Consider the following 13,046-nt stretch of genomic DNA (forward strand, 5'->3'; position numbering starts at 1 on the left):
ACTTTTAGGTTACACTAATGAAAAGGTTACTTTTAGGTGATTTTTCAGAAATTGTAGAATTAACTTTTACAGGTTATTCAGTAAAAATATTAATAGTGACAATTTAAAAATTATGTCATAAACTGCATTTAAACATGAATTTGATTTATTATTTGTTAAGACAATGAGTTTTAGCAAATGTTTTTTTGATAATAAAACGCAAATCCATGAAACGGTTTTATACGACCGGTCACTTTTCGGTCTTCATGGAATGGTCAAAATTTCGAATTTAGGTAAACATGAACCATCCATGAACAACCTTACACAATCGCTCCCCCCCCCCCCCCCCCCGTATGAAGGTTACTTTTTATTCAAAAAGGTTACATTTTTTTATATTTCTGGTAATTTCTGACAAGACCCGACTGGCAACACTGATTACTACAGCTGTTTGTTGTTGTCCCCACAGTTGTCCTATGATTTTTCAAGATTTGGATAAATCATTATTTATTTTCTAATGAAATAAAAAGGTAAAACTGAAAGTTTTCATATTAGGTGTCCAATACTGTATTTCGTTACTCAAACAATATGATGCGCCAGTGTTTTTTGAGGTGTCTTCTGGATACTCATGCACCGATCAAGCTAATACACAATGTGGAAACAGTTATAGGTCGCAGTAAAGCTACTAAAATCAAAGATTCTTCTTGCTCGAGGCAACAGGGTAAGCTATATTTTACAGTTACTTGGTTTAAAGTTACTGTTTACAACTTGTATAGGTTATGTTTATGTATCTGTTTTAAATGTAGGTACTTGTTCCTCTTTTACAGTAAGCCTCAAAGCTGATTGTATAGAATGTTCAGTTGAGCTCACGCAGTTGGGTGTAAATCCGTCAGGGTTAGATGGGTTTGCTCTGAAAAAGAATGTTCCATACAAAGTGGGCCATGGCAGCAAAGTTGAGGTCCTTCTAAATAACTATATACATATCATTGAGTTCGATCCACCTCCCGAAGACGGTGAAAAACCGAAACACAGCAGCAAAAGGAAATTAGATGATGAAGAAACAACTACTGCACAAAGTAAGAAAATGAAAGCAGAAAACTTAGACACTGGTTCAGAACATATTGAAGAAGCATTGGAAGACACTTGGGATGAAATAGATAGGGGTGAACTCTACATATTCACTGCAAAGGGGGTTAAACCAAGTAAAAAGATAGCAGCTTTTGATATGGATGGCACTTTAATCAAGACAAAGTCAGGCAAAGTTCATCCAGTAGATATAAATGATTGGCAAATAGCTTTCCCTACTGTAGCACACAAGTTAAAAGAACTATTAACACAAGACTACAAAATAGTAATCCTTAGCAATCAAGCTCCAATAGGAAATGGTAGAGTTAAAATTAAAGATTTTAAGAAGAAAATTGAGGGTATTACTACAAAACTCGATGTCCCTATTCAGGCATACATAGCAACTGGAAAAGGGTTTTATAGGAAACCTGCTACGGGAATGTGGAAAATATTAACTGAACGGGTATGGTATATTATTGTATGAATTAAATTAATTAGTATTAAGGTATTTCTTAATAATTTCTTTTTCATTTTAGAAAAATGGTGGCCTAGAAATAGTTAAAGAAGATTGTTTCTACTGTGGTGATGCAGCTGGACGCACAGCAAATTGGGCACCTGGCAAGAAGAAAGACCATTCCATGGCAGATAAACTTATGGCTGAAAACCTGGGCTTAAAGTTTTATACCCCAGAGCAGTTTTTCCTAGGCCATTCTATTGCAAATGTGCCGATGAGCAAACCTGAATTTATTCCCAAAGATGTTAAATCAGAGCCATTTAATGACAATCTGATAAGTACTAAAAAGGAGGTGAGGAAAATTCACCATCTAGTTCTTTATTTTTTCATATTTATATTCATTAATGGGGCCTTAATATTTAGTCTTTTTAAAAGGCACTAAACTATTAGTTAAAAAGTTCATACATATGTAAACACTAAATATGTCTTTTGATGTTCCAATTCTAACCTTTTATAATGGTGAGTCACTTGAAAACACAAGAATCTGAAGTAACTTTTCTGACATCAAGACTCAAAACAATTGAACACTAAAGATGTGTGTGTTATTAGCAGAGTTACAGCATAGTCATTGAAAGGTATGCCAAGTATGTTACATCATTATGTGATGGTCCATTGAGTAGAAGCTTGGAGGAGTCTTTATCATCTTCAGAAATCTAAGTTTCTTAATATGAATATTCTTTTTAGATTCTCGTCTTTGTGGGGTACCCTGGCAGTGGCAAATCATTCCTGGCTAAGCAAATAGAAAAAAAGTCGAATCACCAATATGTGGCCGTATGCAGAGACGTTCTTGGTAGTTGGCAGAAGTGTGCTGCTGAAGCTACAAAACTTTTAGAGGTGGGTGTTTCATGATAATTGCGATTACTTACGTATAAACGACTTATTTTTTTTTGATCGACAAAATGGACTGCTTTGAATAAAGTCCTCATGGTGTCTTTCTGGAAATAAATAACTTTACACATGTCTAAACATTCTTAAATACAATTTTCAGAGAGGAAAAAGTGTAATCGTGGACAGTACTAACCCAGATATCGAGTCGCGGTCTCGCTGGACTTCTCTCGCGAAACAAATGAAGGTGGAGTGCCGATGCGCCAAGATGGCCGCCACGAAGGCGCACGCGCAACACAACAACAAGTTCAGGGAGCTCATGAAGATCAACCACGTTCCAGTCAATGACATCGTCTTTCATACTTACAAGTGAGTATTTGTATTTTTTAGGTCCATGTACTTACTCAAATTTTGTACACCTATCCATGGAAAATGTGACACTCTACAGAAGTGAAAGTGTTTACTGGTATATGTTTAACATACTATTGATGACTAAACAACTTTATGGATTTTAATATTTAATTGTTGAAGTCTTAATTTCTATCTTACTCTAAGCATCTATGCTTTGGCTTTTAAATAACATAAATCTCATTGTTTCAGGAATAAATTCACGGATCCCACGCCAAGTGAAGGCTTCACAGAAATAATTGAAGTCAAGTTCAATCCATGTTTTGAAGATCAAGAAGCAGAAAAAATATATAGGATGTATTTATTAGAAAAGTGAGGTATAGTAATTTAAACAACTGTTATATTTAATGATTCAGCATTTATTTTTATTGCAAAAAGACATGGGCTTACGACACTTGATGATTTGTAACAGCTTTATTCTAATTGTTATTAATAAATTTCTTTAATTATTAGGCCGACTTTGAATAATTCCGTTCTTTATATTACCAAAATAGACTGATTAAAAGGACCTACTTATTAACTAGCAAAGTTTTCTATTAAGGCGACTTGATAAAAATACGTAATAAGTTGTTAAAATGTAAAGCACGTAAGCGGTGCTCATATATCGCGTATGGCGGATGGACGGATACCTTAAAACATTTATTTAATGTATCACATTCACTACAACCAAAAACATTTAAATTCAAAACGTTTGGGTGGCACCAAGCTAGCAAAGTTAAAAACTGTTTAACCTCTGTTAGATATTAACTATAATATTAGTTATTACGAAATATCCAACAGCAGTAAAACAAGGCTTACCCACTAAGTTTCTACATTACATCTGCCTCTCACTAATGGATATTATCACAAGATCACCACTTTTCCTTATATTTAGGTTATTTACTACGAACATCAATTGAATGTAGATCAAATTACACCTATGTAGGTACTATTGAGCAAAACGAAAAACCATTACTGACTGATTGTTTCATCTGAATCATGTTGAATTATTATTGGTATTAGAATTTTGTTTTAGTGCACAATCTAGCACTTAAATGCATTTTGCATACTGATTCGAAACACACATTCGACTATCAGGTTTTGTAACATCGTTCTAACAAAATATGATCTTTCACATACCACTACTCTATCATTAGAATTATTTTCACGCAATTGCTGTCCTATATTGTCCATTACGTAAATGATATTCTGAATTTAGCTTAAAACTTTTTCAAAATCAAGCATAGATTCAAAGCTGTGATTGGTTCAATTTCACCGTTCTCAATCAGAAGACTTGAGTCCATATTTCAGTGTCATTTCATACCACAAACCATTATATTATTGACTCTACATAACTTAAAACAATCCAATCAATCACATCACTACAGCACGTAGTCTTTCTTTCACAAATGATCCCTTACGCGATGATCACGATGGCCTGGGTCCCGTGTCATTCGTCATCGTACGCCTCCTCGTCATCGGCATCAATTAGATTGTCCAGACTCGAATCCGAGTCATCCTCATGTCATCTGGAAATTAGACGCTTATTATTAAAGATTCAGAAGCTGTAAGTTAGGTAATTTAGTAGGTACGAATTGCCTAAGGTGGGAATCGAACCCACGACCTTTCGCTTTCCGGGCGACTGCTCTTCCATTTGAGCTACACTTTTTTTTTTCAAGTAAGTAAAAATCGAGAGGCGTTTCTTAAGGCCAGAAAATTGTAATAAGATCATTAAGGTATCACCTTCATTCGTATAAGGTACCTAATCAGTAGGTAGGCCGGAAGTGCAACAGGCCAATTTGTTTTTATTTCCAAATAGCACCTATTTTCTACATAAGACAACGATGTTTAGCTTGATGTGCCATCATTCATATTAGAAAATGCTTGAAGTTCACCTACCTACAGAAAATATGGATGATAATCTACATGTATATTATTACCATGATCTAGCTTATAGGAACAGAAACAGAAAGTGACATACAAGTACTTTTATCTCCCTATAAAAACTCGAGCGAGAAGAATCATATTAGCTTTGTTTTCTATGAGATGTACCAAGATGATGATGAAGTAGTAGGTTCCTATGTTAATAATACTGGCGGAACTAATTGTTTGATAGAAAACAGTTAATATTCAATGGTACCTGACGAAATTTCTGCCATGATGTCGGTTTGGACTCGGTCAATGTAGCCCTTGTGTCTCAGGGAAAGCTAAACTGTCTTTGAACCAGGAATGAAGCTAAAGTTAAACAGGACGAAAAACAAATTTGAAAACCAAAAGAACGAAGGTAAAATATAATTAAAACCATAAAACTAACATATTTTCTGAATCTGGTGTTTAAAGATCGAAATAGATTTTATTACTCTGAACAGCCTTTCCATTAGCTAAATAATGTATTTGAAAGGAAGACTGCACGTCTCGCTACTATTTGTGGCCATTATCTAAGAGCCTATTCATTTTACCGATAACATCTTACTACACTGTGACATCGCAGCTACCAAAAGTCACTTCATTATGGCTTTGAGACCACAGGTTTTTGTTATTACAATCATCCAGGCGAGATAGAGACCTGCTTAGCTTGCATGCCGTGATTTCATGCACCTCTTAAGTCCGGTCGCCGAGCAGATAGAATTTCGTCCAATGACCCCAAGCTATCCATCCTTATCGCTCGCGCGTATATTGCTGTCGCGACTGTGCGACGAGCGGCCGCAGTGCGTGTGCGACCGGACTTTAAACCAATCTCTTTGTTTGAAAAGGCTCTTAGGTAACTAGGTATGTAGATAAATGAAATTTCCACAAACGGCGCAATATTTACCTGGCTATGTAGACAGTATCGATGTGCGCGAGCCGGGCACCCGTGAGCGGCACGGCGGCGGTGACGGGCGACAGCTTGCGGCGCTCCAGGGCGCTACGGGCCTGCCGCACTGCCAGGTCGCCGCACCAGCGCTCGCAGCGGGCGTATATCACCACGCCTGGAAGACATTGAATAGTTGCTATGAGTGAACTATCATCATCATCATTATTTCAGCCATAGGACGTCCACTGCTGAACATAAGCCTCCCCCAATTACTTCCATACTTAATGACAGCGACGTCCAGCGCCTTCCTGCTACCTTTATGAGGTCGTCGGTCCACCTTGCGGGTGGAGTGAACTATGAGTTCACGGAATACACCGATAATTAACTCTAACACAACTTTTCTGCTCATCCAAAAGAGTACGTCCACTGCTGCACAAGGCTTTTCCCCCAAAAACGATCGGACTGTAATTGCCACTTGAGAGTTATGAATTCGGTATTTTTGAATAGATCCTAAATCTATTCAAAAGTACCGAATTCATTAATCCTACCAGCTCCAGCAAAGAGCGTGATGGCCGGCCAGGAGTCGAGCAGGAGTGGTGTAAGGAACAGCAGCGCGATCAGCATTGCCACAGGCCCCTGAATGCTTTGAGTTTTCCTCAAGCCCAGGTTGTGAGCTGGCTGCCACGCGGTAATGAAGGTTCCGCACAGCCATACTGCAAAAAGAAATAAGTATTGTAAGTAGATACAGTTATGTTAAGGTAGAAAGGAGCACGGGGCAAGAAACACCTATAGGCAAAACTGATGAGATCTCTCTCTACTCTCTAGGCTAGGCATACTTTGGAAAGCGAGTGTGAAGAATGAATTGACTTCAATACCTATCAATCGACCATTCCGCTATACCTGTGTACTAATAAAGTACTTAATCATACTGGTATATGTAGATGTAGAATCGTACAGGGTGGAAACGATAAGACAGTAATCTCACTGCTGGAACGAGCTGAAACATTGAATGTTCGGATAGATCTAGTTTATACTGTTTAATAGAGCTCATGAAGCACTTTTAGAACCATCAACCAGTTTTTCGATATCTTGTACGGTTAAGAAATACTTAATTGAGTGAGATCATTTATCGTTTCCACCCTATAAGTATAAATCATGGTTTTGGGATGTAGCAAGTATACAGGTAAGCTGTGGAATCTTGTGTAAAGATACGATTTTGCAACAAGAAATGTATAGTCTGATGTGCATTGTGCAGTTTACTGTACCTATTTACATAAACCACTTACAAGGTACGCCAGTCGCAAACATAGGCACCCTGATGGCCTCATTGCAGAAAGCGGTCGCTATGAAGGCGTCTGCCAGCACTTGGACCACGGCCCCTACTGCGGACCATCGCGCGCCCCGCACGCTGGGCGGGGTGGGCATGCTGGCTTCGGGAACCGCTGTTACCACCTGGAAGGAATGGAAAACAATCAGATGGGAGTTTGAAAATCTTTTGGAGATCCTTTACCTCGTAAAAAAGATCCTTTTGTCGAGGAAAAAATATATGAAATTGCTTGGAAGTTATAGCAGAACCTTATGAGAATGATTTCGTTGAGTAAATATCGAATGGTTTCTAGGTTCTCTGCTTTACATGAAAATATTCTGCAGACAGCAACAGCATGTCAACCTATCTAATGTAAAATATCTTATGATCTCATAACTTATAACTTTGAACATAGAGTTCGCAATCAGTTGAAGAATCTATCATTTTGGGTGTCAGTTGCTGGCGCTGCATACAGGCCGCTACCAACCAGGCCATGTGAAATCATTGGGGGAGGCCTATGTTCAGCAGTGGAAGTCCTGTGGCTGAAATGATGATGATTAAGAACTACATATATACACCTAGTTGAGTGGATTGAAAGGTACCATTATTGTACTTACTTGAATCCTATCTCTATACTCCTTCACTACCGCATCGATATCGGTAGAGTCATCTCCTGAAGACAGTTCACCCTCACTAGCTTCGACGTCCGACACTACATCTTCCACTTCAACAGTAGGCAAGTCCCTGATTCCACTGCTACAGCTGGTCGCTTGGTCTATTTCTTCTGTTGGACATCCAGAGTACTCGTCAAGTAGAAGACACTCGCGTTCCTCTGTTTCTGTAAAAATAATAGAAGTGTGTAGGTATAATAATCAAATTCTCATGAAGCAGCCGTGCAGGTGAAAATTAAAAAGATTTTCAAGTTAGGTTTACCTTTTGCAGTCACTTTAGACTTGATGCTCTCCAAAGTCTTAGTGTGGCGTATTGCTGATGGTATAAACCACAGACCTCGCTTGGGTTTTGAGCTGCTTGACTTCATGGCTCGGGAACTGCCCTCGGTACCAAGACGTTTGTACTCCACGTCTGGAATTATATAGGTAAAAGATTATCAGTTAACATTGGAAACACCTATTGGTTACAAAGAAAATTGGCCAAGCAAAAGAAGTATTTTGTACCCACCTCCAGCTTCCTTCTGCTCGGCCGTGGGCACGCAGCGCATGATGATGAAGTGGAACGCCTGCACTGTGATGCCAAGCAGGTGGCTTGCATTCATCAGGGTAATCATATGCGATAGTGGACACGCAAACGCCAGGATGGCTGCCAAACTCCCTGAAACAGAAAGTTTAAAGTCTGGTGAAGACGAAGAAATTAAGGTTTAAATTTCTTCCTACAGTGTAAATTAAAATGAAATCTTACCGGCTGTAAATACAGCTAGAACTGGACTACCAGTGGTAGTGCTTTCGTAAGTCATGGATCTGGTCAGCACCTTCCACTCCGGTGAAGCCAGGGCCACAAGCACAGTAAATAGCAGAGGGCAGAGTTCAGTGAGGGCTAGGCAAACACCAGCGACTGTGACAGCAGCCAGGACTGGGCACACCCATCCAGCTGACCTGGCTTCTAGTAACGTTGTGACTGGTAGCGCGGCGTCAATGCTATGCCTGTAAGAAAAACAAATATGTAATTATAATAAAACTTTTTACTTTATTCAGTATAGCCTTTGAAAGACTTTCGACAGCAACTTCGCTTTCATTGTCAACTATTCACGGTTATATTCTACGTCTTATTCATATGGGTGTAACACACTATTTAGCTAGAGGCTGACACACGAGAACGCACAGGGTGACACACGAACCAATCACAGAGCTCTATTCAGCGCTGTGCGTTGGATTTGCTGCTTCAATACGGGCGTTATTACGTTAGGTTATGCATAATATAATCATAATATTGCACATAAGAGTCTACTTACGATTTTAACATATTGGTGTACAAAAAGCACAGACCCGCAAGAACGACCGTTGGCATACCAATACGAAGTATCAAATTCTTCTTCAGAGAACCACTTTCCTTAGGAGGTAAAACTACACTAAAAGCGTAAGATATTGGCGCACCAGCAGCAAACATCTGAAAATAAGAATTACCTAGTTGTGCAAAAAATATTTTCATAATTTTAAAAAATATTTACTAGGTACTAGTGTAATGCTGTAGTTTTTCTTACCTCATTAATTGTTATAGGTATAGGAATATTAATATTCGCAATATCCAAATTCATAAGGCCGACAATGGCAAAGAATTGGCTAAATATGTACAGAAGAATCAGCAACATAAACGTGAACATCATACTTTCCTGTAAAGAAATTAGATTCGCATTAACATTGTGTGTCACAAACGGATGATTTAATATACTATTTTACTGGAATATTATGACGGGGCATAACGAACTTATTTTGAAATTGACTCTGGAATTTCTTACGGATGTTGAACTCATTAAATTTCACAAATTCGCAGTTATGCCTAAATCTGGTTTCAGTTATTGATGTGGGCTTTTTAATTAAAATAAGATAATTTATTTTAGGAGTGACTTAAAAAAGCAAGGTAACATATTTAAAGTTAATGTATTGATAGTTATGTAAATAGTAATAACTTACCTCCAGTCCACACATGAACATAGCGCAAACCACCATCACGACGGTGACCCCCAATACATCAGGCCAGGGTTCTCCCAGGGCTCTAGTCTCGTACCCAAACAGCCATCGCCTGGTCCGACCGGCGGTCACGTGGTCAGCCGTGGCGCTGAGGATCCTGGCGCAGATAGCCACGGCCACCAGGTGAGACAGAAACGTCATCCACATCGCCATGAAGTCGGCGAAAGAGCGCAGGTTGCGCTCGCGTCGGCCTCTAGACGTTTTCGACGGTGGTAGTATTTCGGCCAGCTTCTTCAGGTCCTTGCATGTAAAAGCTGAAAATTGAATTATTTAAATGGTTTCGTAGCAGTCGTAGAAAGCTTTTCACCGTAGCATTAATTTTCGAAGCGTTCGTAGCGATGCATTTCTTTTCGTAGCACTCGTAGTAGGGATTTTCTTTCGTAGCGTATATCGTGCTCTCGCGAAATATTTCGTACCTTTTATTTCATTTAGTTAACATATGTTTTTGTTTAAATTCGAAGGTATTTGTTCCGTAAGTTAGTTACCAGAAAAAAAAAAGAAAAGCGCGCCCAGTGTCCATAGCGCGCCGCATGCTTCGCCGTAGCCGATCGAGTTCAATACGTTGCTTATTGTTTATCTTACTCACTGGCAACAGTGATGAAGGCAGCTAGCAGCAGTACCGCAGGCACGGCACAGTAGCTGGAGTTGGCGGCTGCCAGCGGTGCCAGCAATAGCGCGCGCAGCGTCCATCGCGCGCCGCACGCCTCGCCGTAGCCGCGCGAGTTCAATGCATTGTTATGTTACTCACTGGCAACAGTGATGAAGGCAGCTAGCAGCAGTACCGCAGGCACGGCACAGTAGTAGCGGCTGCCAGTGGTGCCAGCAATAGCGCGCCCAGCGTTCATCGCGCGCCGCACGCCTCGCCGTAGTCGCGCGAGTTCAATGCATTGTTATGTTACTCACTGGCAACAGTGATGAAGGCAGCTAGCAGCAGTACCGCAGGCACTGCACAGTAGCTGGAGTTGGCGGCTGCCAGCGGTGCCAGCAATAGTGCGCCCAGCGTCCATCGCGCGCCGCACGCTTCACCGTATCCGAGCGAGTTCAATGCATTGTTATGTTACTCACTGGCAACAGTGATGAAGGCAGCTAGCAGCAGTACCGCAGGCACGGCACAGTAGTAGCGGCTGCCAGTGGTGCCAGCAATAGCGCGCCCAGCGTCCATCGCGCGCCGCACGCCTCGCCGTAGCCGCGTGAGTTCAATGCATTGTTATGTTACTCACTGGCAACAGTGATGAAGGCAGCTAGCAGCAGTACCGCAGGCACTGCACAGTAGCTGGAGTTGGCGGCTGCCAGCGATGCCAGCAATAGTGCGCCCAGCGTCCATCGCGCGCCGCACGCTTCACCGTATCCGAGCGAGTTCAATGCATTGTTATGTTACTCACTGGCAACAGTGATGAAGGCAGCTAGCAGCAGTACCGCAGGCACGGCACAGTAGTAGCGGCTGCCAGTGGTGCCAGCAATAGCGCGCCCAGCGTCCATCGCGCGCCGCACGCCTCGCCGTAGCCCAGCGAGTTCAATGCATTGCTTAATGTTTATCTTACTCACTGGTAACAGTGATGAATGCAGCTAGCAGCAGTACCGCAGGTACTGTACAGTAGCTGGAGTTGGCGGCTGCCAGCGGTGCCAGTAATAGCGCGCCTAGCGTCCATCGCGCGCCGCACGCCTCGCCGTAGCCGAGCGAGTTCAATGCGTTGCTCATTGTTTATGTTACTCACTGGCAACAGTGATGAATGCAGCTAGCAGCAGCACCGCAGGCACTGCACAGTAGCTGGAGTTAGCGGCCGCTAGCGGTGCCAGCAGAAGCGCGCCTAGCGTCCATCGCGCGCCGCACGCTTCGCCGTAGCCGAGCGAGTTCAATGCGTTGCTTATTGTTTATCTTACTCACTGGCAACAGTGATGAAAGCAGCTAGCAGCAGCACCGCAGGCACTGCACAGTAGCTAGAGTTGGCGGCTGCCAGCGGTGCCAGCAATAGCGCGCCCAGCGTCCATCGCGCGCCGCACGCTTCGCCGTAGCCGAGCGAGTTCAATGCGTTGCTCATTTTGATGCAGGTGTGCTGCTCACGTCGTTCACTCGTCATCTTTATTGTTCTGTTTGAAAAAAATACCAACAAAAAGTAATTTACTTTCTCTATTGCCTACTCTATCAGTATCCTCAGCATTCTAGCCTAGAGGTATACATAGGTGTAACAAGATATTTTCTACTACTTTAATATAATAAACTATTCACAATATCCAGATTTTATAAAAACATTTTTTGAGAATTATAAACAAACCTATTTATAGCAGGAAGAACTGCTACCTAAAAATCCGTCTGCGAAACATCTCGTTTGATAAAAAGAAAAAGAGTCTTCAACCCGACTTTCTTATTAGCTGCTACTATTACTCAAAGGGGACAAGATTACTGTAATCACCATTTTGTAAAAGTGGTGTAATATTACAGGCTTAAAGAAACTAAACAGGCGTAAGCTTTAAAGGATAGCCGGTTTACATAAAAGGAAAATTCTTTATCGGGTATTTACGTACCATGTTTATGTTAAATACATTTATTGAACCTATAAATACCTAGTTAATGTGTGTGGAAAGTAGGTAATTCAAGCCACATAATTGACACAATAAATAATTTACTCAAATATCAATCGAAATTAAATTAGGAAAATTATTAAGTACTTACCATGGTTACGAAAAAACTATTCACTTTCACCACATTACTGATGTTTTTCTCTAATCCAATATTGAATTTACTTTGTTAACACCATTATTTTGAGAGAAATGCGTCGTTTCTGTTTATTTAAGTCCCGAAATCGTAAGGGCTGTTAAAAAATTTGCCATCTTCGGTAAATAAGGTCGTGTTTCCATGTTTATGCGACAAACTCGAGGAGCGCGGCGATATATCGACGTCCTACTTGTTCAGGTCCTGATCGATACCGCTTACTCCGGGGTGACCACTCTCGAATACACTTGATAGATTGGGCGGGAAAACGGGTAGGAAATGAAAACTTTTTCAAAGAGAGCTTTTTCCAAGTGTGTATAGTTTTACGAAGCAGTTTAACTCATCAAAGGACTATATTGACTTGTTATAATTGTATCTACGAAAATGCAGTTTCATTGAACAATTTTAAGAAAACAGTTTTCAGGAATATCTTTCCTTTAAAATCTGACCAATAAGCCAGGATCGATGAACTGATTTTGAAGATTAGGTCATCTAATAGAAAATAACAACTATTAAGTAAGTAGGTTTACATGTAAGTACAACTTTGAAATAGATGGAACCAACTGTGTGGACACATGGAAACAGCTATGGGATTAGGAAAATTGATGAAACTGAAGAAAATTTTAGCTGATTCGAACGAAAGCTGCTATCACCTGTACCTACATGCTGTCGCATGTCAAGCTAAACAAAACGTATAGTTAGCATGATGTTTGAAATTATGTAATGAGCATGCGACTCTATATTGTTATTCCAAGTGCTTTAGCTAA

At 40.7% G+C, this 13,046-nt stretch overlaps 2 protein-coding genes and 1 long non-coding RNA gene across 4 annotated transcripts; 1 reads left to right on the forward strand and 2 right to left on the reverse strand.

The window, feature by feature from the left end:
- The first annotated feature begins 403 nt into the window (after positions 1 to 403).
- LOC135075128 (uncharacterized protein F21D5.5) lies at positions 404 to 3,240 on the forward strand. 2 transcript variants are annotated; one of them, XM_063969473.1, is made up of 6 exons: positions 404 to 697; positions 783 to 1,504; positions 1,578 to 1,847; positions 2,240 to 2,389; positions 2,544 to 2,749; positions 2,981 to 3,240. In XM_063969473.1, exons 1-6 carry the CDS (start codon positions 565 to 567, stop codon positions 3,102 to 3,104), a joined length of 1,605 nt encoding a protein of 534 aa, XP_063825543.1. In that variant the 5' UTR covers positions 404 to 564; the 3' UTR covers positions 3,105 to 3,240. The 2 variants fall into 2 exon arrangements, with proteins under 2 accessions (XP_063825543.1, XP_063825544.1); XM_063969474.1 differs by having other exon boundaries at positions 804 to 1,504.
- On the reverse strand, positions 3,127 to 5,644 carry LOC135075132 (uncharacterized). The gene is made up of 3 exons (XR_010257969.1): positions 5,580 to 5,644; positions 4,908 to 5,002; positions 3,127 to 4,296 (listed from the first exon to the last, which is right to left on the reverse strand). It is a non-coding gene; the product is annotated as an uncharacterized LOC135075132 (long non-coding RNA).
- A 9-nt stretch (positions 5,645 to 5,653) lies between these two features.
- LOC135075428 (uncharacterized) lies at positions 5,654 to 12,479 on the reverse strand (the record flags this gene model as incomplete). The annotated part of the gene is made up of 12 exons (XM_063969870.1): positions 12,241 to 12,479; positions 11,455 to 11,657; positions 9,513 to 9,823; positions 9,083 to 9,211; positions 8,834 to 8,988; positions 8,284 to 8,525; positions 8,047 to 8,196; positions 7,801 to 7,950; positions 7,485 to 7,705; positions 6,848 to 7,013; positions 6,110 to 6,274; positions 5,654 to 5,736 (listed from the first exon to the last, which is right to left on the reverse strand). Coding segments are annotated over exons 2-12 (1,965 nt in total), but the record flags the coding sequence as incomplete, so codon positions are not given.
- Positions 12,480 to 13,046: the final 567 nt, after the last annotated feature.

The sequence above is a fragment of the Ostrinia nubilalis genome, chromosome 10, assembly GCF_963855985.1.
Source record: "Ostrinia nubilalis chromosome 10, ilOstNubi1.1, whole genome shotgun sequence".
NCBI classification, from domain to species: Eukaryota; Metazoa; Arthropoda; class Insecta; order Lepidoptera; family Crambidae; genus Ostrinia; species Ostrinia nubilalis.

Excerpts from the sequence above, each read along its gene's own strand:
- LOC135075128 (XM_063969473.1), top strand. The coding sequence starts at position 565 with ATGATGCGCCAGTGTTTTTTGAGGTGTCTTCTGGATACTCATGCACCG. Across the intron at positions 1,505-1,577 it reads GGAAAATATTAACTGAACGG|AAAAATGGTGGCCTAGAAAT; the intron begins GTATGGTATATT and ends TTTTCATTTTAG. Across the intron at positions 2,390-2,543 it reads AAGCTACAAAACTTTTAGAG|AGAGGAAAAAGTGTAATCGT; the intron begins GTGGGTGTTTCA and ends TACAATTTTCAG.